Source organism: Labeo rohita, chromosome 23, assembly GCF_022985175.1.
Source record: "Labeo rohita strain BAU-BD-2019 chromosome 23, IGBB_LRoh.1.0, whole genome shotgun sequence".
Taxonomy (NCBI): domain Eukaryota; kingdom Metazoa; phylum Chordata; class Actinopteri; order Cypriniformes; family Cyprinidae; genus Labeo; species Labeo rohita.
Window position 1 is genome coordinate 5343580 of NC_066891.1, and position 27330 is coordinate 5370909.

The 27330-nt window shown below is 32.1% G+C and overlaps 1 protein-coding gene across 3 annotated transcripts in view; it reads left to right on the forward strand.

Annotated features, from left to right (window-relative positions):
- The window catches only part of src (v-src avian sarcoma (Schmidt-Ruppin A-2) viral oncogene homolog), a 66963-nt gene that overhangs the window by 28822 nt on the left and 10811 nt on the right, over positions 1 to 27330 (forward strand). For 2 of the 3 annotated variants that reach the window (XM_051096596.1, XM_051096597.1), the window contains exons 2-6: positions 8607 to 8856; positions 10957 to 11056; positions 14024 to 14041; positions 22368 to 22466; positions 25136 to 25239. In XM_051096596.1, the coding sequence (XP_050952553.1) occupies positions 8616 to 8856; positions 10957 to 11056; positions 14024 to 14041; positions 22368 to 22466; positions 25136 to 25239 (562 nt within the window). In that variant the 5' untranslated portion in view covers positions 8607 to 8615. The remainder of the gene's footprint in view (positions 1 to 8606; positions 8857 to 10956; positions 11057 to 14023; positions 14042 to 22367; positions 22467 to 25135; positions 25240 to 27330) is intronic. The other variant, XM_051096598.1, reaches the window with a different exon arrangement.

Below are 27330 nucleotides of genomic sequence, written 5' to 3' on the forward strand. Positions count from 1 at the left end.
GGAAGTCATAGTTTCTGCTTTCAAACGGTGTAGCCTATAAAGTGTGAGTTTGTGCGTGCGTGCGTGTGTGTGCTTAGCGCAAGTCCAGGCGTGTAGGCTTCCTTTGTATGCCTGAATCTGTTAGCAGTCGTGTTGCTGTAGCATTATGTGTGTTTGTGTATATGCATTACTGTACAGTATGTGCATGTAGCAGCTAGCCCCCGCTTGAAACGGGCTAGGCTAAACACCCCAGCTGCTCTTTAGCACACAGACAAGCCCAGAGGGGGAATATCGACCCTCCACCCCCACATACTGCCCTGCTCCGCTATAGCTGTACTCCATTCAGAGCCGTCTGTCTCTCCCAGCGCTCAAGAATCAATCCTCTGCCTCCCTCAGAAATCAGAGGCTGTCTGTGCGGCGCTGAGGGGGATGGGGCGTCTCCGCTTCATCCGATCTGTCGGAATCTCCTCAGCTGTTAGATAACAGCCCCTCACCACATTTCCACATGTGACATGAGACTTTCCCATCTCACCGACGAGAGACAGCCATGCTGTGAATCATTCAGCTTTTGTTCCCATGTTAGTGACTATTTTTAGTTTTTTATTTATTTTTGCTGTTTTGGCATTTTCCTGGCATTTTCCAAGTCTATAGATATACTATGGAAGCCCGTTCCACCAATGAATCAAAAATTTATAAAAGGTAATTGTGACTTTTTATCTCACAATTCTGACTTTTTTTTTTACAGAATTGTGTTTCAAACTCACAGTTTCAAGTTATATAGTCAGAATTGCAAGATATGAACTGATTCACAGTTTTCTCAGAATTCTGACTTTTTCAGAATTGTGAGATATAAACTTGCAATTGTGAGTTATAAAGTCCAGTTTTGATGGGGGGGGACTGATGTTCTCAAAATTATATCATTCAGTTCACAACTTGCAATTGCGTGTTATAAAGTCAGAACTGTCTAAATTGTGACTGTCTTAAAATTCTGATAACGCGCAATTGCGAGTTTATATCACGCATTTTTGACTTTATTTATATATGCATTTCTGAGTTTATAACTCACAGTTCTGAGTAAAAAGTCACAATATTGAGATATAAAATTGTAATTCTGAGAAAAAAGTCAGTATTGTGACTTTATTTTTCAGAATTGCGTCTTTGTCTCAGAATTATGACTTTGTCTCGCAATTATGACTTTAACTCACAATTGCGAGTTTATATCATGCATTTTTGACTTTATTTCTCAGAATTGCAACTCTGTCTCAGAATTGTGGCTGTCTCGCAGACTCTTTATATGCATTTCTGAGTTTGTAACTTGCAATTCTGAGAAAGTCACAGTTTCGAAATAAAAACTCATAATTCTGAGAAAAAAGTCAGAATTGTGACTATTTCTTAGAATTATGACTTTGTCTCGCAATTCTGACTTTAACTCACAATTGCAAGTTTATATCATGCATTTCTGACTTTATTTCTCAGAACTGCAACTTTGTCTCAGAATTGTGACTTTGTCTCGCAGTACTGACTTTATAACTCCCAATTGCAAGTTTATATCTCAGAAATCTAAGACAAAAGTGATCATTGTAAATTTCACTCTTAAAAATGAAGGTTCTTTATTGGCATCAATGGTTCTGTGAAGAAACTTGAACATCCATGGAACCTTTCAAGTGCAGAATAGGTTCTTTATAGTCGAAAAAGGTTAATAAGGTTAATAATTTTTATAGAATTTATAATAAAACTATTTAAAAATGTTATACAATTATATAATTGTATACTCTATAGAGGCCATGTTAACTCAGGTCCTAATTTTTGTTTGGATTAAACTGGATGATTCCCTGGCCTAATCTCAGATTTACACATGCTCGAGATACGTCTGAGGCTTAAGCAATCTCCAGCAGAAAGCCTGTCACAATTTCTGCTCATCTTTCAAATATGCAGTGCTTTATCAGAAATTCAGATGCTGTATTTGGTAATTAATGATGTTGCTGAGTCAAACATCACTACCAGTATTGCTCATACTTGGCATTAAGGGTTATAAATAATAATGATGGCTTATTACTTTTCTAAGCACACAGACTTGTTTCTTTATTTAGCTTCTTCTTTTCTTGTGTGTGTATGTGTGTGTGTGTGTGTATATATATATATATATATATATATATATATATATATATATATATATATATATATATATATATATAATATTTTTTTTTTCTTTAGTTGTTTTTATTTTATTTTTGTCTTTTATCTTTCTTTTTGTTTTTTTTGTCGCTTCCTTTCTTTTTATTAGCATTTATTATTATTATTAATATTATTTGCATTTATTATTTTCTTTTTTTTTTTTTTTTTTTTTTTTTTTTTGTAGTTCTTTTTCTGCTTTGTATTTTATGTTTTCATTGCTGTTTTTTGTTTTTATTTTTATGTTTTTGCCTTGGGATCCACTCACAACACCTCAACAGTGGCACTGAGTTCTGTACTATATATTATATATTATATATATCTGTTTGGTTGTTTTGCGTTTTTATCTCTTTTTTTTTTTTTTAAATCAAATAGTCCTTTCAGTGAAGAATCGGTTCGTAATGACGTTATCTGTCAGCCAGACTTCATAAAGTGCTGACACAACACAGCATGAATTCAATGAATGAACTTCCTGTTTCCAGTTGTTGTTTACCATAGATCAATGATGCTTTACATAATGTCAGAACCCCATTTGACTCTTTCTTCCAATGATCGTCCATCACATTCTCATCCTCAATAATGGCATTATACGGACACGACAGCGGCCGTCAGCACAGATACAGCTTCAATCAGAGCCAAACATTCACACCTCATGTAGCAAATTAATGTAATGACTGTGCCTTTGCTTTTAATGAGCGTTTTTGTTGTGGCTGGACATTAGTGAAGCATGAGCTGCTCTTTGATTACCCAGAGTTCACCCTGATTCATCTCAGCGTGGTTTAGTGCTGTCGAACATGTCAGTAAATTCAGCCTGCTACTTACTGTACAGTTGGGCTCCATTAATTGAGCTAACGAGACATCTGTGTTATTGCAGGATGCAAGTTTTCCCTTGATACTGACTGGTAAATGCAGGGACAGTAGCACCCATGATACACTTATGTCATTTAGAGCCCATATGGTGGAGAGTGAGCAAACTAATGAGCTCTAGTTTCTTTCTCTTTCGGTTTTCTTTTAACTTTTAACTGTGACAAATTATGTTCCGCATTTTTTATTTTATCTTTTTTTTATTTTTTTTTTTCACAGATTGCATAATTTTTTTTGAGGCTTTTTTAATTGGCTTATAAAAGAGGATACTTGCAAAGCGAAACAATCACATACATGAGGGTTTTTTTACGATGGGAACAAATGAATGAAATCTCTATGAACACAATCACATTCTGTCTGAATTGGCAGACCATGATGATCAGATGTTATTACATTTTGGCTGGTTATTTATTTATTTTTCTTTTCTTTTATTATTTCTTTTGACTTTTCTTGTTTATTTTATTGCTTTTTTTGTGTTTTTTGTGTTTTTTTTTTTTTTTTTTTTTTTTTTTTTTTGGTTTTGTTTTTAAGGTTATTTTTCCCTTTTTTATTTTCATTTTATTTTGTTATTGTTTTTTTGTTTGTTTTTTTTCCCTTTAGTTTATTCTGTTGTTTTTATTTATTTTGTGTTTTTGGTCTGTTTTGTTTTGTAAGTTTATTTTGTTTTAGTTTTTCTGTTGTTGTTGTTTTTCCCTGTTTCTGTTTTTTTTCCCTTTTTATATATTGTCTTTTTATATTTTGTTGTTTTTGGTTTAATTTTTATTTTGTTTTAGTTTATTTTGTTGTTTTGTTTTCTTTGTTTTTTTTTTTATTAATTTATATTGTGTATTACTCCTTTTTCTTTTAGTTTTATTTCATTGTTTTATGGATTTATTTGGTTATTTCTTGTCCTTTGCCATCTCCCCCCTTTAGTTTATTTTTTTTCTTTTGTTATTTTGTGCTACGTTTTCTTTTTCTTTTAGCTTATTTTTTTTTTTTTTTTTTGTTGTTGTTGTTGTTATTTCTTGTTCTTTGTCTTTTATTTTTGTTTTCTTTCTTTTATTTTGTTAATTTCCCCCCTTTTAGTTTATTTTGTTGTATTGTGTTTTTAGTTTTACTTTATTTTGTTCTTTTCTTTTTTGTTTTGTTAGTTTCTTTTTTGTCTTTTTATATTTTGTTGTTTTTTTTGTTTAATTTATATTGTGTATTACTCAGTTTCATTTTTAGTACATTTTGTTGTTTATTTATTTATTTTCTTATTTTGTGCTTTTTCTTTTTCTTTTATAGAATTTTTTTATTGTTATTTCTTGTTTTTTGTCTTTTGTTTTCTTTTATTTTGTTCATTTTTTCCCCTTTTAGTTTATTTTGTTGTTTTTTTATATTTATATTTATTTTTATTTTATTTTACTTTTAATTTTTTCTTTGGTTTCATTTTATTTATTGCTTTTTCTTTTCTCTTTTAGTTTATTCTGTTGTTTTATGGATTTTTTTTTCATGTCCTTTGTTTTCTTTCTTGTTTCCTTTGTTTTAGTTTCTTGTTTCATTGTTTTATGTTTTCTTTTATGTTTTTATTTCAAGTTGTTCTATTTGCTATTGTTTTCATGCTAAACAATTCATTCAGATGTTTTTTTTTTGTTGTTGTTTCATTTTGTTTTTGTTTTTTCCAAAAAGCAAGGAAAAGAAAGCTCCCATTGCACTTGTAAAGAGTTTTGCATGAGAACTTGTTTGTAAATACCACATTTTCACTCAGCGTCACTTGGAATTGATGTGGACAGACATTCACTCCTATAAAAAATAACTAGAATATCCTATAATTTCAGGGTCAGTGCAGGTCTTTAATGGTATAGAGCGCATATCTGAGCACTCTCCTCATAACTCCAGTCTTGTGACTGTACGGTTCGCAGCGCTGCCGGTGAAACTGAAGTGCGTAGGTCTCCAGTGAAAGCTCGCAGGGCTCCAGGGCCCTCGGCCGCGCTCTGACCCCACATTCACACTGCTCGACTGAGATTAGTTCCACTCCGCTGGGCCTGTAACAGCTCCTCTAAGAGACGGGTCGCCCTGAGCTGCCAGTCCGCCGGGGTTCCTGGGAAAAGACACTTTATTTTTTGTAGAATTCATCATTCCGTGTGCAAGCGGGGGCTTGTTCTGCACGTTCACAGAGAGTTGAGGACTGTAAGGAAGCGTGTGTTGAGTGAGGCTTGTGTGGGTGGATGGGAAAGTGTCTCTGTCTGTCCCTTAAAGAATGCATGTGTGTGTGCTGGCAGACGGACAGTATGGCATGTGGAAGAATGTGTGTGTGTGTGTGTGTTGGGGGTCTGTATGGATCGTATTGCAGCGGCTGTCACTGGTATGTGAGAGGAAACAGCTGAGCGCTCCTGTACTGGGCTGAAGCGAGGTTAAAGTGCGCTAAACACAACCTCAGGCTACTGTGGGTCGCACAAACTCATTGGCCTTTTTCTTTTGATCAGATCTGTGTAAAATGACATTCACATGGCAAGGTGCTGTATGTTTTTTGACAGTACTGAAGCATAAAAATGCCATGTTTGCTATATTCATATAGTTGTTTCTCTGAAAAACGTTACAGCTCGTTATTCTGCTTTGAAATGTGCATTCCGTGTCGGAATGTTTGTTTTTTGGTCTGTGTGACTCCGCCCATTGCCAATTTACCCAATAGTATTTCATCACTCCAGGTTGCCAGCTGGTGGAAAGCTCAGCGTATTGCAGCCATGGAAGCCAGCTAACAAACTGGGTCAAAGATCACAGATTTTAGCTGACCTAAAAAGCCTCAGCATCCATCCAAAATGCTCTGTGAGCAGAGGAATAATAAAACAAGGATAAATCAACTCATAAACTTGCAGTACAAAGCTCATCACCTTCCATTGTCAATAGACCATTCGCAAACAGCTTGATTGACAGGCGATCTGACCAAACATAATGCTGAATCTGCCGTTCTGCCTGATAAACAAATCAGACAGGAGAGTATAGATTAACTTTGGTGGACTTAAACTTGAAAAACTGTGTATGTTGACGTCTTTCCGTGATTGAAATAAAATGCATTCATGTTCATTCATGTTTATTTTCGTGCTTTATGTAAATATGAAAAGATGATCGATTCACGTCCTGCTTGAACAGACAATACAGTGATCTGTCACGACACATTAAGGAGCCACAAAACAGTATTTATTGTTTGAATTTCTTACAAGCGGAGATCTTGTTTCATACCAGAAGTAACCTGCTCTGTTCTGTCTGTCGGCGTGTTTTCAGTTTTCTCTTTGCTTCGCGACGTATTTTTCACTTTGTGAGAACTTGATGTGTAGTTTGAGAGCAGCATTGTTTTTATCGGACATAGCAGCAGTAAGGAGCACGGGTTTTTGGAAAGGGTCAATTGCACTCGTTCCTGTTTGGGTCCTCAATCTGGCAACCCACATGAGCTCTCGAATATCTTTACTTTTACTGTGGCTTAAGGCTGTCACGATTCCTAAATTCAATTCAAGTACTCGATTTAAAAAAATAAATAAATAGATAAAAATCCTGGATTGCATTTTGCCCATGTCCAGTAACCGTCCAAATACCGGAAGTGGCATATTCCACGGAGGAGAATCCATAAAACACATTTATTAGACCCTTTTCCAAGGCTGCATGATATATTAAAGCTATTAAATCATAATAAAGCATAATGCTATTGTAATTTCACAAACGTTATGATTCAGTTAAATTAATATATGCGCTTTAATCATTACGTAATGTTACGTGCGTCTCAGAGCGACTGCGTTCGCAGTAAATGTTGTTCAAACTAAACTGTTATCATTTACATGTGTGGAGCATCTCAAACTCCATCTCTGAATATTGTTGTGAGTTTGGGTTTATTATAATGTTCATCTGGGAACGCAACATTCGCCATTTCATCATATTTGTAAGGTAAATATTTCATAAACCAACGCAAACACAGATCAGTTTGTTTCTCAGTATGCTAACGGCTCAACGCAATTTCAAAATAAAAGCTCAAAACCTCACTCTTAGTTTACACGTTTTTTAATGTCCACATTTAGAAATTACAGTGGCTGTAGCATTTTTGTGATAAAGAATTGTCAAATATTAAAGATCAAGTGGACATTTGATTTAAATGTTGTTTAGTTGATATTAAACAAGGATTAGATCTCTCTGTGAAATGTAAAAACAGTCGTTAGGCCGTTGGCCAGTTTTTTAATAATATTTTAACAGTTTAGTTAAATAAAGCCATATGATTATTTGCGTTTGATACTTTATTTGAACTAATTATTATTGCGTTATTGCTAATATATATGTATTTTGAGTAATTTCAAAGGCTTTTGTTTGCTTGGGTCTATTTTTATTACCTCCAAAAAAAAAATTATCTGTTTACTCAGTTATCAAAATAATCATTAGTGACAGCCCTACTGCGGTTCCCCTCTCAGTATTACATACTGCACCTTTAATTTTCTCAGTTGCTTGTAGGAATCTGATTTTTATTAATAGTGCAAGCTAACACCAAGGATAAAGTGAACATTTTTTGCATCCTATTTTAACAGGCATTCCTGGTGTTATTGACAGTGACTCATCAGTGCATGTTATTCCATGCAAAAATAGTATTCATAGCTTGTCATCAAAATGTAATTACTTATTCTTGATCTGAAACCTGAAACCAAAATGCATAATTTTCAACTACATTACGCGTTATGCCAATGTTTTGGATCGTATTAATCAATATCAAAACATTAATTTCTTAAATAAAATTGCATTTGGTCTGGCTTCATTCCATTCTGCCTTAATTTTCAATGGTCAATCAGCAATTTGTTGGGAATAAAAACCAAGGCCCGTCCATTTCTTTATCTCCTTTTGTTGTTTCTAAAAGCGCATTTTAAAACTACCAAACACTACTGATGAAAATGTAAAATCTAGTTTATTAAAATGACCTGATTTTAATATTGTGCTGCTTTCATATGCACTGACGAGACCATGGTTTAATACGAATGTCTCTCTAGATAAAGATATTTCAGTGCACCAGTATCACTGTTTATTTGCGTTGCTTAAGGAATAACTGAGCATTGCTTGAATACATAGTTGGTTAATAATTCATGAAGTTCATGCAAAAATCATGAAAACAGGCTGGTCTCTAGCGGCAGCGCTGGAAAAGGAAGGGGTCAAATATTCGTTTGAAGTGTTTTAATGCTACAAATTGCATTAAAAATGATTTTTCTGAAAAAATATGTATTTATATAGAAAAAAAGCACGTCAAAATTCCAGTGGTTTATGAATGTAATAGGTTGTTTCGAGTAGCATGGGACAAGTAGCATGGATAATAAACTTAAATTGTATTATTATTTTTTTAAAATTCATCTAGTATTAGTTTATTTTTGATTGATTATTTATTTATTTAAAATATAAATACATTTATTTATTTATATAAATATTAATAAATATATAAAGATTAAATAAATATTTGTGTATTTACATTTTTTATTTATTTATTTTTCTATATTATTTTTAATAATATACTTTTTTCATTTATTTATTTATTTTTTTTTTTATTCTTCTTTAGCAGTAAGTGAGGTGTTTTGGGTAAAAGCATCAGCTGACAGACTGTCTCTTTTCAGGCCTAGGCCATGGGCGGAACCAAGAGTAAACCCAAAGAGCTCGGCCAGCGCTCCCAGAGTCTGGACGATGGCACCGGAGGACACCATCGCAGTCCCAACCAGTCGGCCTTCACGCCCAACCGGAGTCCGCCGGTGGACGGTACCAGACGTGACACCCAGCCTAACATCATCAACGCGGAGCAGGCGCTGTTTGGAGGAGTAAACTCGACCAACAGCATCACGTCTCCTCACAGGGTCGGCACGCTTTCCGGTAATGCATCTCGTGTCTGATCGCCTTCCTTACGCTTCTGCTTTTGCTGACTTTCAGTATTGTAGTGTTAACGGATATGCAACAAGACGTCTGAGGGGTGAATTGACTAAACAGTTGCACCACTTTGTGGAGGAAAAACATGCATCTTGTTCACTGTAGTGCTTTTCAACACACCTATTTTCTGTGTAAATTAGACTCTTAATAGATTTATGTATATATAATTATAGTAGGTGCAATCAGTTTTTAATGATTTCTTTGTTTAAATCTCATGAATGAGATTCACAGGTAGACTTTTTTTAAACTTTAAGACTAAGACGCCACATCAGACCTTGAACAGACCATCTGATGCATACTGCACACTAAAATAGCAAGGGATTTTCCAAACTCCTAAGGTCTGGGTCAGGATGCAGAAGTTTTGTCTGTCTGTGTGGAAACAAATTTGCATTTGCATGATATCCAGCTGCTGCAATGAGCAATTCCTGTGGAAAACCACTTGCTGGATGTACCATAGTTTGGCCATGAAATAACTGGTGCTTTATAGGTTTTGATGAATTGAAATTTTGGCCACAAAGTCTGAGCTTTTTGGTCAGTATGAATCTAAATTATGCAGTACTGTTTATGCAACCATTCTTGGAACTGCTGCACCGTTGTTTAAATACATGTTCAAATATCAATACGTTTTTTTTAATAGTAATACGTTTTATAAGAAGTACATTTACTTGTAATTAAGTAAGTAGTACTGTACACTTAATACTAATAATATTACTATAGTATTAGTATTATTAGTATTAGTAATACTTTTTAAATTAGTTTTTATTTTAGTTATATTAGTACATTAAACTAAATGAAAATGAGAAATGTTCTCTTTGCAACTAACTGAAATATCTTTAATTTATTTCTGTATTTATTTTATCTCTGTTAATAAAATATTATTGATTTTTATATTAATTTTATTTTATTTTCATTATTTTTTTTTCAGTTAATAAAATAAGTTTTCTATATTATTTATTTTTATATACATTTAATTTCAGGTAATAAAATAAGTTTATGTTATGTATTTTTATATTAATTGAATTTTATTCTAAATTAATTAATTAAGTTTTTAATACTGTTTATTTTTGTTGATTTGTTTATATTAATTTTATTTTCAGTTAATAAAGTAAGTTTTCTGTAATATTTTTATATTGATTTCATTTTGGTTGATTAAAATAAGTTTTCTATATTTATTCTTATATTCATTTCATTTTATTTTCTCTTAATAAAATACATTTTTATTATTTATTTTATATTCATTTTATTTTCAGTAAATAAAATTAGTTTTCTATATTATTTATTTTTATATTAACTTATTTTCAGTTAATAAAATATATTTTCTATATTTATTTTATATACATTTAAGTTCAGGTAATAAAATAAGTTTTTTTTATATTACAATTTTTTTTTTTATTATTTAGTATTTTTTTATTCTACATTTATAAAATAAGTCTTTAATACTATTTTTATGTTGATTTTATTATATTTTATATATATATATTTATATATATTTTATATTACTTTTATTTTATATAAAATATATTTATAAAAATTATAAAATATTTTTATTATTACTTATTTTTATGTTAATTACATTTTATTTCAATTAATGAAATACATTTCTTATTATTTATTTGTATGTAGATTTTATTATATTTTTATATTAACTTCATTTTCGGTTAATAAAATAAGTTTTATATATTTATTTCTATATTCATTTTACTTTATTTAAGTTCATGAAATAAGTTTATAATACTATTTATTTTTATTTTTTTTTTTTTTCGTTATTAACTATAATAACACTGATTTGAATGAATTCAACAGCACACATATAGACCAGCATGCAACAAATTCAGAATTACCTGCTTTTTAGATGATACTTCATCATCTTTATGCTGGTAGTCAAAAGTCTGACGCTGCAAGTCTAGACTATTTTTAGACGCCCATTTTCAGTGCCAACCCAACGTTGCATTATATTACTTAGGTTAATGAAATTTCACTGCTTAAATTTCTGAATTGCATGAATCAAGATAACGCTCTATGTTTGTCTCTTGTATTTTTCCATAGGCGGCGTGACAACGTTTGTGGCTTTGTATGACTACGAGTCACGAACCGCCTCCGATTTGTCATTCAGGAAAGGAGAACGACTCCAGATTGTCAATAACACGTAAGGGGGAAACACACAAACACACTCGTGCAAAAATAACAGGGCTCCAGAGGGCAATAGACACACCCACTGATGCAGACATCCACACACACACAGACACACACACAGTCGTGTCTCTCATCTGTCTGACTGCTGAACCCCCCCCCCCTTCAAGCTCACGTAACCCCCCTCTTCCTCTTTGGTAACCATAGGAACTGGCTCCCTCTGAAGGCGCTGTATTTGTGGGATGACGGCTTTTTGTTCTCTGGATTCCTTTTTTGGTCTTCCTGTGCACAAAAAAAGCTCAGCTGCACGACTTTACCTCCACTTCCCCTCCCAGACCAAAGGGAGCATTTTCCTTCCTTTCTACACCTGCGGTTCACTTCCTTATTCCAGTGTACAGCGGTACCGTTAAGAGAATAAAACACTCTCAGTAACATCCTCTGGTTTCAGCACAAAGCGGACCTGGGGAATTGCTTTTTTTTTTTATGTCAGGCCCAACGCGGTGTAATATATGGGTGAATCTCTCAAAACAGAACATGGCCGGGTCATATTACAACCCAAAATCAAATGAGAAGTGATATTGTGCTGAGTGAAAATGAAGCCTGTTTTTAGTAACATTACAAATTTTTATATTGTGACATCATTTTCATGATAATTAAACAATTATCCATCCCAAATTGTCATTTAGCAGGAAAACAAGTACTGCCTTTGTACTGCCTTTTATTTATGATAATTAAGACTTTAATTTTGATCTTTGTAACTCAGATCATCAGTAATACAGTAATGTGAAAACAATGGGATTTACAAAAAAAAAATAAAAAACAAAAAGATAAAAATAAATCTGAAGTAAAACCTCTACACAGAAATTAGATTTGTAAAAAAAAATATTAAATTAATATATTATTTTTATATTGTCGTTAATATAAAATTTTGCTTAATATGATGGGGTCAGTAGATTTTAATGTTTTTGAAAGAAGTCCGTGTGCTCACAAAGGCTGCATTTTGAAATATTTTTGCAATTTAAACAACTGTCTTCAAATTGAAAAAACAATTATAATATATAAAATGCTATTTATTTCTGTGATGACAAAACTGAATTTTGCTTATTTTTTCAATTTTTGCTTTGCTAATATTTTTTTCAGAGTTCTTTGATGAATAGAAAGTTCAAAACAGAACAGCATTTATTTTAAATAGAAATCTTTTGTAATATTATAAATGTCTTTACTATCACTTTCGATCAGTTTAATATGTCCTTGCCCAATAAAAAATGGGATTTACAAGAACAAAATAAAAACATAAAAATAAATCATAAGTAAAACCTCTACACAGAAATGAGATTTAAAAAAAAATATAAAATTACTATATATTACTTTTATATTATAATTAAAATAACATTTTGTTTAATATTATGGGGTTAGTAGATTTTAATGTTTTTGAAAGAAGTCCATATGCTCACCAAGGCTGCATTTTGTGTGTGTGTGTGTGTGTGTATGTGTGTGTATATTAATATGTATATTAATATGTTTAATATGTCCTTGCCCAACAAAAGTGTTCATTTAACAATTTTTTTTACCAACTCCAGACTTTTAAATGCCAGTGCATATATAATTGTTTTCATGAAAGAATGACACTTATGAGCCATTTTTTAAATATAGTGTGCAGATTATCGGCTTGAATAAGTCTGATGAGTCACTGACTAAATGAATTTTAATACAAATTAGCATATGATTCATTTAAGGATCTGAAGTCATTACTTTCAGTCAGATCAGGCTCGAAATGAAGCATACTTAATGTGTACTTGAGGTTCATGAAGCAAAAATCAGCATCTTTGTAACCGGTAGGGCCCTGTGAAATCCATTGTATTTTTTTCCCAAATTGCATTTTATTTTTTTCCAAATTCCGTTTTTTTCTGTTTTTATTTTTCTAGATTAATTTTTTTACATTTTAATTTGTGTAGATGTAATAGTTAAATAATTTTTTAAAATCACATTCTGTGTTACATTCATTAAGTTGCAATAATAAAAAAGCATCTTTAATTAATTTATTTTAATTTTAAAAATATTTAAAAGTATTTTTTATTATTTTATTTTTTAGAAAGGATGTTAATAATAATTTTTTTTTTTTTTTATTAGTAGTAGTAGTAGCAGCATTACATTAATATTATATTCCTGTCACAATTTCTTCAAGTTAAACCAGACTTTTATTTTGACAGGTTACTTTGAAGACCTTTATCACAATAGTTTTTCTCAAGCGAAATGGTAAAATGCTCATGAAGTGACTCTCAGAGCAGTTTTAGACATTGTTTATGTTTGTTTTTACTCATATAATGAGGCAGCAGAGGCTGAAAACACTGCGAGTGTCATGTGCGCTTCAGTTATTATGTGTAGTAAACGAAACTGCACGTCTGCGCCATTCATTTACACAGAGACATGCAGAACATATTCATATTTAAATAGTCTTTTGCAGCTTAATATTCACTGACACTAGTTCATATCGTGTTTTGATTTAAGTGTAATGACCTACTTTTGATTAATTCCTCCAAACTTTGACAAATTCCGTGACATTCTGCGTTAAAAATTCTGGATGTTTTTGTGAGATTCACCCTTTAAACCATATCCACTCCCCATCACTGTCCATACCTCTTCCCAAGCCCCTGATAATAGAGTAATCAGCTTTTTAACAAAAGCACCAAGCTGCTCCGGCTTATCGCTGGGACCTTCTGAGTCGTGTGTCAGCACACATTTAGAGATAATCAAGCGCACATTACTGTAATTGTTTTCCATATTTTTGGTACTTGACTGCGATGAGCAGAGATGAGTTAGATAAATGCTGTGTTTTCAGTGCGTCATTGCTGCGGCTGACCTTCAGTCGGTTTTTAAGACTATGTGGGATGTTTGTAGCTTTTGCTTTTTCTGCTTTTTAATGTCCAAACACTTCACGTCTCCTCTGTGTTTTTCCTCTACACGCTCTCGCTCGTTTATGTAGGAGAAAGTTGAACCCCAGGTTGGTAAAGTTGCTCTTGCTTTCAGCTTTCAGTGTCCATTTTCTGTGTGTGTTTGTGTATGTGTGTCATTTCACTGTTTGCTTGTCCACCTGAGATTTGTCCTGACTTTAGAGACTGTGGAAGTGGTCCAGAAATAGTGCCACACCTCCTCATAACTGGCTCACTCACAACCATTTTACATTTGTCCTTCATGTTGACTTTGTGGTGTATTATCCATTGTTCCTTTACATGTGCTTAGGCTACATGCTAATTTTCATGCTACTGTATCTGTATGTACTATGTTAGATTACGAGAAGTGCATGTCAAATCATAAATGTACATTTTCTTTTCTATGCTGACATATTTCTAGTTTAAACAGGAAGTTGTCACTTTTTTATTACATTTGCTTATGGATGACCTAAAACTTGAACTAAAATCCACTAAAATCAGATTTTGATTTCATGGGGTCATAAGGCGATTAAACCCAAAGGCAATAATGTTAAGATAGCATTAGCTTTTAGCTAAATTAACATAGTAAAAATGTAAACTAAAGCCTACTTAGCTAACTTGCTAGTTCTCCTCCTCATTCCAGAGATCATTATTGGACAAAACAATCCATATATTTCCCGCAAAAAGAACGAGTAAATGCATATATGTGCTAAAAGACTATGTTAGTATTTAAATTAGCTCAAAGCTAACAGTTTTGGACTAAAAGTTTTGATTTCATGTGGCCATTAAAATCAATAATGTTATGACAGCATTAGCATTTAGCTACATCAAAACAGTAAAAATGTAAACTAAAGGCTACCGGGTGTGTTTAAAATCCAATACACCTCACAAAATGAAAGATTAAATGTGTATATGAGCTAAAAAAAAAAAAAAAAAAAAAAAAAAAATAGCACATATATTCTATGCTAGGTGTTTAAAGCTTACAGACTTATAGTAAAATCACAAAAAAATCCGTCAAGTTTTGATTCCATGTGGTCAGTTGACACAGTAATGTTAAAAGAAAGCATTAGCATTTAGCTAATAATAGTAAACATGTACACTAAAGGCTATTGGGTGTGTTTAGCTAACTTTCTAGTTCTCATTCTCCCTCCACAGATCCTTTTGTTAGACGAAAATCCATGTACGCCTCACAAAATGAAATATTAAATGTGTATATGAGCTAAATAAAAAGTTTACACACATATTCTATGCTAGGAGCTCACTACCCTGATAGCACATGTACGTCTTGGTAACATCTATTTGACGTCTGCATTTACATCTGCAAGACATCTGCAAGACGTAGTTTGTTCATCTGGAATACGTCTATTGGACGTTTCCTATCAGATGTCAAATAGACGTCTGTTAGATGTCTTTAAGATGTTTATGATGTCTGCCAGAAGTTTGTACACAGCAGATGCTTTCCAGATCAATAGATCTTTAACAGACATCTTGCAGGCGTACGTGTGCTATCTGGGTAGTATATAAATGTGCTCAAAGATAAGAAACTTGGACTATTTATTTAAACTGATAATGTTAAGGAAGCATTAGCATTTAGCTAAATTAATACAGTAAAAGTCTAAATTCCCACTCCAAAAATCATGTTATTGGACAAAAATCTGTATATTCCCTGCAAAATGAAAGACTAAATGTGTATATGTGCTAAAAGGATTTTTTTTTTTAAGCACATATAGTCTATTCTAGGAGTTCACTAGCATAAAAATGTGTTCAAAGCTAACGAGACCTAGACTAAAATCCATAAAAATTGTCAAGTTTTGAATTCATGAGGTCATTCAAAACAATTATGTCAAGAAAACATTAGCGTTTAACTAAATGAGCACAGTAAAAATGTGCTACGGGCTACTTTTTTAGTTTAGCTAACTTGCTACTCTTATTCTCATTCAGAGATGATTTTATCGGACAAAAACCATATACGCCTCACAAAATGAAATGCTAAATGTGTATATGAGCTAAAAAAAAAAAAAAAAAAAAAAAAAAAATAGCACATATATTCTATGCTAGGTGTTTAAAGCTTACAGACTTATAGTAAAATCACAAAAAAATCCGTCAAGTTTTGATTCCATGTGGTCAGTTGACACAGTAATGTTAAAAGAAAGCATTAGCATTTAGCTAATAATAGTAAACATGTACACTAAAGGCTATTGGGTGTGTTTAGCTAACTTTCTAGTTCTCATTCTCCCTCCACAGATCCTTTTGTTAGACGAAAATCCATGTACGCCTCACAAAATGAAATATTAAATGTGTATATGAGCTAAATAAAAAGTTTACACACATATTCTATGCTAGGAGCTCACTACCCTGATAGCACATGTACGTCTTGGTAACATCTATTTGACGTCTGCATTTACATCTGCAAGACATCTGCAAGACGTAGTTTGTTCATCTGGAATACGTCTATTGGACGTTTCCTATCAGATGTCAAATAGACGTCTGTTAGATGTCTTTAAGATGTTTATGATGTCTGCCAGAAGTTTGTACACAGCAGATGCTTTCCAGATCAATAGATCTTTAACAGACATCTTGCAGGCGTACGTGTGCTATCTGGGTAGTATATAAATGTGCTCAAAGATAAGAAACTTGGACTATTTATTTAAACTGATAATGTTAAGGAAGCATTAGCATTTAGCTAAATTAATACAGTAAAAGTCTAAATTCCCACTCCAAAAATCATGTTATTGGACAAAAATCTGTATATTCCCTGCAAAATGAAAGACTAAATGTGTATATGTGCTAAAAGGATTTTTTTTTAAGCACATATAGTCTATTCTAGGAGTTCACTAGCATAAAAATGTGTTCAAAGCTAACGAGACCTAGACTAAAATCCATAAAAATTGTCAAGTTTTGAATTCATGAGGTCATTCAAAACAATTATGTCAAGAAAACATTAGCGTTTAACTAAATGAGCACAGTAAAAATGTGCTACGGGCTACTTTTTTAGTTTAGCTAACTTGCTACTCTTATTCTCATTCAGAGATGATTTTATCGGACAAAAACCATATACGCCTCACAAAATGAAATGCTAAATGTGTATATGAGCTAAAAAAAAAAAAAAAAAAAAATAGCACATATATTCTATGCTAGGTGTTTAAAGCTTACAGACTTATAGTAAAATCACAAAAAAATCCGTCAAGTTTTGATTCCATGTGGTCAGTTGACACAGTAATGTTAAAAGAAAGCATTAGCATTTAGCTAATAATAGTAAACATGTACACTAAAGGCTATTGGGTGTGTTTAGCTAACTTTCTAGTTCTCATTCTCCCTCCACAGATCCTTTTGTTAGACGAAAATCCATGTACGCCTCACAAAATGAAATATTAAATGTGTATATGAGCTAAATAAAAAGTTTACACACATATTCTATGCTAGGAGCTCACTACCCTGATAGCACATGTACGTCTTGGTAACATCTATTTGACGTCTGCATTTACATCTGCAAGACATCTGCAAGACGTAGTTTGTTCATCTGGAATACGTCTATTGGACGTTTCCTATCAGATGTCAAATAGACGTCTGTTAGATGTCTTTAAGATGTTTATGATGTCTGCCAGAAGTTTGTACACAGCAGATGCTTTCCAGATCAATAGATCTTTAACAGACATCTTGCAGGCGTACGTGTGCTATCTGGGTAGTATATAAATGTGCTCAAAGATAAGAAACTTGGACTATTTATTTAAACTGATAATGTTAAGGAAGCATTAGCATTTAGCTAAATTAATACAGTAAAAGTCTAAATTCCCACTCCAAAAATCATGTTATTGGACAAAAATCTGTATATTCCCTGCAAAATGAAAGACTAAATGTGTATATGTGCTAAAAGGATTTTTTTTAAGCACATATAGTCTATTCTAGGAGTTCACTAGCATAAAAATGTGTTCAAAGCTAACGAGACCTAGACTAAAATCCATAAAAATTGTCAAGTTTTGAATTCATGAGGTCATTCAAAACAATTATGTCAAGAAAACATTAGCGTTTAACTAAATGAGCACAGTAAAAATGTGCTACGGGCTACTTTTTTAGTTTAGCTAACTTGCTACTCTTATTCTCATTCAGAGATGATTTTATCGGACAAAAACCATATACGCCTCACAAAATGAAATGCTAAATGTGTATATGAGCTAAAAAAAAAAAAAAGAATTTTAGCACATATATTATAGGAGCTTGCTAGTATATAAATGTGCTCAAAGTTAACAGATTTGGAATTAAATCACTAAAATTCAGTCAAATAAAAGCTGTTGGGTGTGTTTAGCTAACTTGCTAGTTCTCATTCTCATTCCAGAGATGATTTTATCAGACAAAAATCCATATACGCCTTACAAAACGAAATATTAAATTTTTTAGCACATATATTCTATGCTAGGAGCTCACTAGTATATAAGTGTGCTCAAAGCTAACAGACTTGGGCCAAAAAATACTAAAATTCAGTCAAGTTTTAATTCAGTGTGGTCATTTAAACTGATAATGTTAAGGAAACATTAGCATTTAGCTAAATTAATACAGTAAAAGTCTGAACTAAAGGCTATTGGGTGTGTTTAGCTAATTTGCTAGTTCTCATTCTCACTCAAGAGATCCTTTCATTAGACAAAAATCCATATACGCCTCACAAAAAGAGATATTAAATGTGTATATGAGCTAAATAAACATTTTTTTGCACATATATTCTATGCTAGGAACCTGTTAGTATATAAATGTGCTCAAAGCTAACAGATTTTGACTAAAATCATGAAATTCAAGTTTTAATTCGTTAATTAGTTCTCATTCTCACTCCAGAGATCATATTTTTAGGCGAAAATCTGTATACGCCCTGCAAAATGAAAAACTAAATGTGTATATTTTGCTAAAAGTTTTTTTTTAGCACATATATGCTGTGCTAGGAGTTCACTAGCATATAAATGTGCTCAAAGTTAAGAGACAATCAGGTTTTGAATATATGTGGTCATTTCAAACAATAATGTTAGGGAAGCATTCGCATTTAGCTAAATTAACATGGTAAAAATGTAAACTGAAGGCTAAAGGCTACATTTTTAGTTTAGCTAACTTGCTAGTTCTTATTCCAGAAATGATTTTATCAGACAAAAATCTGCATAGCCCAGCCAAATTAAAAAAATAAATGCATATACTTTAGCTGATATATGCGTATATTTTTTTAGCACATATGCTATGCTAAGCATACACCAGCATATAAGATAATATATAAGCTAATATCTACTATGTGTGTATTTTTAGCACATATATGCTATGCTAGGTGTACACCAGCATATTTAAACTAATATCCATTAAAATTCAGTTAAGTTTTGATCTCATGTAGTCATTTAAATGAGTAGACTTAAACTATATAAGTTAGGTATATAGCTTTTAGGTGTGCAGTGTTTTCTACATAATATTGCTCTGCCGTAGCCTCATTGTTTTCTCTTCTCATAAACCCCACTTATCAGAATCACTGTTTTTATGCCTTTTCGTAGATAAATAATTCATTAACATCTGAATTTTGAATGGTACCCTGTGTATGAATAATATATTTGCATTGTATGAATATGAATATGTGCCCATCTGTGTATATACTGTACGTCACTGTTTTCACTGGCACGGTTATGTTTTAATTACGTTTAACGACAGCTAGCAGTAGCTCAGAGACCTGGAGAGGTTTGTGTCGGGTCAGCATGTCTTGGAGATGGATGAAGTCTTATTACTTTAGCTTAGGGAGTGAGTCACAGTCTGACACCCCACAGCTCACACAAAAACACACCATCTATTATTAAAAACCCATCAAGACTCCAAGACAATAGAGACCCAGACAGATGACTCATTTTTTTGATAAATCTACCAGTTTTGTAGTAAATAATTCACTCGAAATGAAAAAATCCATCTTTCCAAACCCATATGAATTTCTTTCTTTTATAGAACTTAAAAATAAATATTTTGATGAATGCTTGTGTTGCTCTTTCATGCTTACTGAAGGCGCATTTTTTATTTTATTTTATTGTGTTTTATTTATTTTTATTTATTTATTTATTTATTTTTTAAGAATTAATACTTTTATTCACCACTAGGAAGCATTAAATTAAGTTACAAAGGTGTGGAAAATTTCACGTGTGTGTGTATATATATATATATGTATATGTATTTATATATTTTTATATATATATATATATATATATATATATATATGTATGTGTGTGTGTATGTATACGTATATGTATATGTACAGTGGGTACGGAAAGTATTCAGACCCCCTTAAATTTTTCACTCTTTGTTATATTGCAGCCATTTGCTAAAATCATTTAATTTCATTTTTTTCCTCATTAATGCACATACAGCACCGCATATTGACAGAAAAACACAGAATTGTTGACATTTTTGCAGATTTATTAAAAAAGAAAAACTGAAATATCACATGGTCCTAAGTATTCAGACCCTTTGCTCAGTATTTAGTAGAAGCACCCTTTTGATCTAATACAGCCATGAGTGTTTTTGGAAAGATGCAACAAGTTTTTCATACCTGGATTTGGGGATCCTCTGCCATTCCTCCTTGCAGATCCTCTCCAGTTCTGTCAGGTTGGATGGTAAACGTTGGTGGACAGCCATTTTTAGGTCTCTCCAGAGATGCTCAATTGGGTTTAAGTCAGGGCTCTGGCTGGGCCATTCAAGAACAGTCACGGAGTTGTTGTGAAGCCACTCCTTCGTTATTTTAGCTGTGTGCTTAGGGTCATTGTCTTGTTGGAAGGTAAACCTTCAGCCTAGTCTGAGGTCCTGAGCACTCTGGAGAAGGTTTTCGTCCAGGATATCCCTGTACTTGGCCGCATTCATCTTTCCCTTGATTGCAACCAGTCGTCCTGTCCCTGCAGCTGAAAAACACCCCCACAACATGATGCTGCCACCACCATGCTTCACTGTTGGGACTGTATTGGACAGGTGATGAGCAGTGCCTGGTTTTCTCCACACATACCGCTTAGAATTAAGGCCAAAAAGTTCTATCTTGGCCTCATCAGACCAGAGAATCTTATTTCTCACCATCTTGGAGTCCTTCAGGTGTTTTTTAGCAAACTCCATGCGGGCTTTCATGTGTCTTGCACTGAGGAGAGGCTTCCGTCGGGCCACTCTGCCATAAAGCCCCGACTGGTGGAGGGCTGCAGTGATGGTTGACTTTCTACAACTTTCTCCCATCTCCCGACTTCATCTCTGGAGCTCAGCCACAGTGATCTTTGGGTTCTTCTTTACCTCTCTCACCAAGGCTCTTCTCCCCCGATAGCTCAGTTTGGCCGGACGGCCAGCTCTAGGAAGGGTTCTGGTCATCCCAAACGTCTTCCATTTAAGGATTATGGAGGCCACTGTGCTCTTAGGAACCTTAAGTGCAGCAGAAATTTTTTTGGAACCTTGGCCAGATCTGTGCCTTGCCACAATTCTGTCTCTGAGCTCTTCAGGCAGTTCCTTTGACCTCATGATTCTCATTTGCTCTGACATGCACTGTGAGCTTTAAGGTCTTATATAGACAGGTGTGTGGCTTTCCTAATCAAGTCCAATCAGTATAATCAAACACAGCTGGACTCAAATGAAGGTGTAGAACCATCTCAAGGATGATCAGAAGAAATGGACAGCACCTGAGTTAAATATATGAGTGTCACAGCAAAGGGTCTGAACACTTAGGACCATGTGATATTTCAGTTTTTGTTTTTTAATAAATCTGCAAAAATGTCAACAATTCTGTGTTTTTCTGTCAATATGGGGTGCTGTGTGTACATTAATGAGGAAAAAAAAAGAACTTAAATGATTTTAGCAAATGGCTGCAATATAACAAAGAGTGAAAAATTTAAGGGGGTCTGAATACTTTCCGTACCCACTGTATGTATATATGTGTATATATTTATTTTATTTATTTATTTATTTAAAGGAATTAATACTTTTATTCACCATTAACTTGATCAGAAGGGTTACAAAAACTTAAATTTTCTGTAATTTTTACAAACTTCCTAGAATTTTTTTGGTAACTTAAGGAAAATTTTGCAATATATATACAGAAACAAGATTAAGTAATATGGGTTTGGAACAGCATGAGGCAGAGTAAATGATGACCGAGTGTTTATTTTGGGTAAAGTGAACCATCCCTTTAAATGCATGTTTCATTTATGCATAATTTAGCAGCCCAGGTAGTTAATGTCTTTAGAAGAGCTTTGTCTGCATTCTCATGGCTCATTTCATGGATTATAAAGCAGGAATAATAGCAGAGATGTAATGTCAGGGTGTATAATTTGGGCGGATAAGAAAAACATCTTGTACATGTCACCAAATATGTTGAATGTGAGTCAACTTGCAGGTGTATTAAGCGTGTGTTTTCTGCTCTTTCAGGGAGGGCGACTGGTGGCTGGCTCGCTCGCTGACGACAGGAGAGAGCGGATACATTCCCAGCAATTACGTGGCACCGTCTGATTCCATCCAGGCTGAAGAGTAAATCCTCTACCTCTCCTTTTCTTTGCTGTTCTCCTCCCTTTGTCTGCTGTGGTTTGCATTTTATTTCCCTCGTTGTGATGTCAGAACTCTGCTCTCTAAACCAATCAGATACCTTGATTCAGCTGAGCATAATTCTGTTTCATTATTGGCTTCATTGACCATTATTTTACTAAACAAAACAGTAGTTGAAAGAAAACTGTACCACTTATTTCAATTTGTTATGAGTCAGCAGTTTAGTCAGTGAAGCGAGTCAATCACATGTTCATTTTCTAACCGCCCTGACTGATCCATGAGTCGTTAAACTGATTCATCAAAAAGAACCGGCTCATGAGAGTCACAAAGATCTGACTCAACAGAACGATTTGTTCATGAATCATCACTCAGGAAACATCTCCAAATATTTTAGTACAGACACATTTTTTTCTTAAAACACTTTTTAAAAATGTATTTAAATTGTATTTATTATTGAAAAATGTTATTTATTTATTTATTTCAGCGAGTTTCCAAGGAAACATTTCTCATTTTCATTTCAACTTGATGTATTAAAATAACTAGGGAAAAAAAACTATTAAAAAAATAAAATAAACAAAAAAATGGCAAACACATAAACTTCAACAAAAATAAAAATGTAAAGAATATAAAACTATTAAAATGTTAAAAAATAAAAACAAAATTCAGGCTATTTGAAACTACAATAGTACCTCTTTGATACTAAAATAACACTGACCCTATTGTATTTATTATTTTAAAAAATATTTTTGAAATAATAAAATTGTTTTGATAATCATTTATTGATTAATTTATTAATTAATTCATTCATTCATTTCAGCGAGGAAACATTTCTCATTTTCATTTAAACTTTAACTTGATATACTAAAATAACTATATAAAAACTATAAAAAAAAATTAAAACTTAAACAAAAATCATATTTAATAAAAAGGAAAATATACAAAAATAAAAACTAATCAAATGTTAAAAATAAAAAAAAATTGAGGCTATTATTCAAAACTCTGACACTAAAATAACATTGACCCTATTGTATTTATATATATATATATATATATATATATACATATATAGCTAGTTTACATGGAAACCTTTCTGGCTTTCATTTTAACTTTAACTTGATGTACTAAAATAACTAGAAATAAAGAAATATTTAAAAATAAATAAACACAAAAAAATAAAAATGACAACCACATAATACAATTACTAAAACTTCTACAAAAATAAAAATGCAAATGGAAAATATACAAAAATAAAAACTATTAAAATGTTAAAAAATAAAAACTAAATTGATACTATTATTCAAAACTACAATAGTATCTGTACAATAGTGCAATAGTATCTTGACACTAAAATAATGCTGACCCTACTGTATTTATTATTAAAATATATCTCTTTTTATATAACATCATTTATTTATTTGTTTGTTTCAGCTAGTTTCTAATAAAACATTTCACATATTCACATAGTACTTAAATAAAAATAATAAATATATACAAAATAAAAATGACAAACACATAACACAATTACTAAAAATAAAAATGGAAAATATACGAAAATAAAAACTCTAAAAATGTTAAAAAATAAAACTAAATTTGAAAGGCTATTATTCAAAACTACAATAGTATCTCGATGACACTAAAATAACACTGACCCTCAACTCTTGTGACGTTACTAACCGAATGATTCATTGTCTCTGTCCTTCCGGTCTGACCGTTGAGTCCTTCATATATTTCCCTTCATGGTTGTGCTCTTTTGCCCTCCTCCATTATAAATGATAAAGTCCCTCTCATCAGTTAGAAAGAAAAACCCTCGTGGCCCAAAAACCTTTTCCCTCTTGACCAAGTTAAATACGTCAGTGTTTGCCTCAGGCGGCCCGTCTACTATTGTCTGTCCTGTTCGTATTCTGGTTCTTTTCCCTGAGACGCACACACGCGCTGTTGCTCAGTCGACTGCCGCGTTAAACAAATACACACAAGCACTCCTTTGAAAACCTGTAATGACTCATTTTTCCACCCTTGCCTTGCCAGTCATCTCAGATTGACTCTGGAGAAAAGGTAAGACTCAGAGACAGCGCAGCGGCTGACGACAAACTGCGCTGATTTATAGACACTAAATGTCAGTCGTGAATCCCAAACGCCATCGTTTTATCACTGCTGGAACTATGAGTAGGAATATTACAACCTGATGAGGTATTCAATATCTCATGCAACGCAATACAGATGAGAACTGTTATAAAGTCTAGTCATTTTAGGCCCAAAACATATAAGTTAACTCGATTTCATTATAGATATGAAGATGCACAACTGTTTTCAACATTAATAATAATCAGAAATTATTCTTGAGCAACAAATCAGCATATTAGCATGATTTCTGAAGGATCATGTGACTATTCACATAGAAAACGGTTATTTTAATTTGTAAAACTATTTGTCAATATTACTGTTTTTACTGTATGCTCAGACTTCCTTTAAAAACATTTAAAAAAAAAAAAATCTTACAGAGCCCAGACTTTTGAACATTTGTGTACTTGTAAGCACAATGTGATTGCGGTTCTGTCTGTGTATTTCTGGCCAACTGCATGTCTCTGATACAATGTTGCATGTGATTACTTACTCTAAATATCCTCTCTTTCTCTCTTTTTTTCCTCTCTCTCCAGATGGTACTTTGGAAAGATCACACGCAGGGACTCTGAGCGGCTCCTATTGAGTCTGGAAAACAGGAGAGGAACTTTCCTGGTCAGAGAGAGTGAGACAACCAAAGGTGATTGAATGTGAACAGTACAAACATTTTATTTTATTTTATTTTATTTTATTATTTTTTTATTTTTTTTATTTTATTTGATCCCTGTGCACATTAGTGAACATTTCTGTAAATGCACCAGATTTAGCCAAAGGTTATTTTTCATCTGTAGTTTTTGGATAGTGTTACAAGTCTTCTTCAAATTAAAATTAAAATAAAATAAAAATAAAAATAAAAAAAGGAACATAGCAAAAACACAAAAAAATTACTTCATTTTTTTTTATTTATTTATTTATTTATTTATTTTATTAATTTAATATTAAAGTAAAAAAAATAAAGTTATATCCACATAAAACTAAAAGGAGCAAATATATTAAATATATAAATCCATCCAAAGGTACAATAAAATATTTTGTTTTATTTATTATTCATTTAATATATAAAAAAAAAAAAGAATTACTAACATTATATCCACATAAAACTAAATGGAGCAAAGCAAGAACACAAAAATATACATCATACACTCTATATTAAATATATAAGTCCATCCAAAGGGACCATTTTTTTTAAATTAATTATTAATTTATCATTAAGATAAAAAGAATTACAATTAAAACTAAAAGAACACAGAAATGTGTCAAACTCTATATTTTAAATATATAAATCCATCTAACAACATAAAAGCACAATTAAAATTATTATAGTATATTATTTAACTATATTACTAAATTATATTATTAAAAATATATAGAAATTTTTAAAATTGCATATAAGCACATACAAGCACAATATTTTTTTAACTATTTATTATTAATTTATTAATAGAAATTAATAATTTATTTAATTTAAATTTAAATTTTATTTATGGCTGCGAACAATAAAAGTATCTAATTTAGTGCATTAATAGGATCAAGAATTAAGCTAGTTATTATTATAAGCAACAACAAAAATATACGGCCTATAGAGTATATGAAATATATGAATCCATCTAATATACCATAAAATCACTATAAAATGCTTTATTTATTATTTATTATTTATTAATAAATATAAATGTATAAATCCATCCAAAGGCACAATCATTTAATTTATTATTAATTTATTATTAAGATAAAAAGAATTATATCCACATAAAACTAAAAGGAGCAAAGTAAAAACACAAAAATATGTCATACACAATATATTAAATATATAAATCCACGTAACACCATAAAAGTACAATGAAATTATTATATTATTAAACTATATCACTATATTATATTATTACAAGAAGCCAAGCAAAAACAAAAAGAAGCCAAGCAAAAACAAAAATATATAGCCTACAGAGTATATTAAATATATGAATCCATCTAATACCATAAAATCACAATAAAAAGTTTTATTTGTTATTAAAAATAAAAAGAATTTTATTATTATTACTACTATAGAAAATAAGTTGTTTGTAATTAATGTTTTTTATTAATTTAAAATAATAATACATACATTTTAGCATTTTAATTTAGTTAAATTTACTTAATTTTAAGTCTGTTTACAGTTTCCAAGCAACAGCAGCTTTGTGGATTAATATAGAATATATGCTCTTTTTTTTAATCATGGATGCATGGTGTCACAGTGTTGATTCAAAGGCCAAACTATATGGATGACTGGAAAATTGTGTCAGAATGAAATCTAGGGAATGAAACTCCTGTAGCTCAAACAGTAGCACCTGGCACTCACAACACCAGGGTCAAGAGTTCAACATCCCAGGGAATGCAAAAACTGATAAAACCTGGTTGGTTTTTTAAAAAAAATAAAAGCGCCTCTCAAACACAAAAATCCCAGTGCTGTTGGAACGCCGCTCATCCAGTCAAATTCAGCTACCAGACCTACTGTAACAGTTGCATAATAAAGAAACAATTAATAAAGACAATGATGACACAGTCCCAACACCAGTGTGGGGGAAATTGCTCATGCATGTGTCTACATTGAGGAAGTTGCATTTCAGGATTTCAGATCAGAACAAAGTGCACGTTCAATTGAGTTCCCCTTTTCAGTTTGTTATCTTGTCATACGCCCTGTCATTTTCCTCATCATTTCTCTGTAAGATCCACACTCCATATATGGCCTTTTACC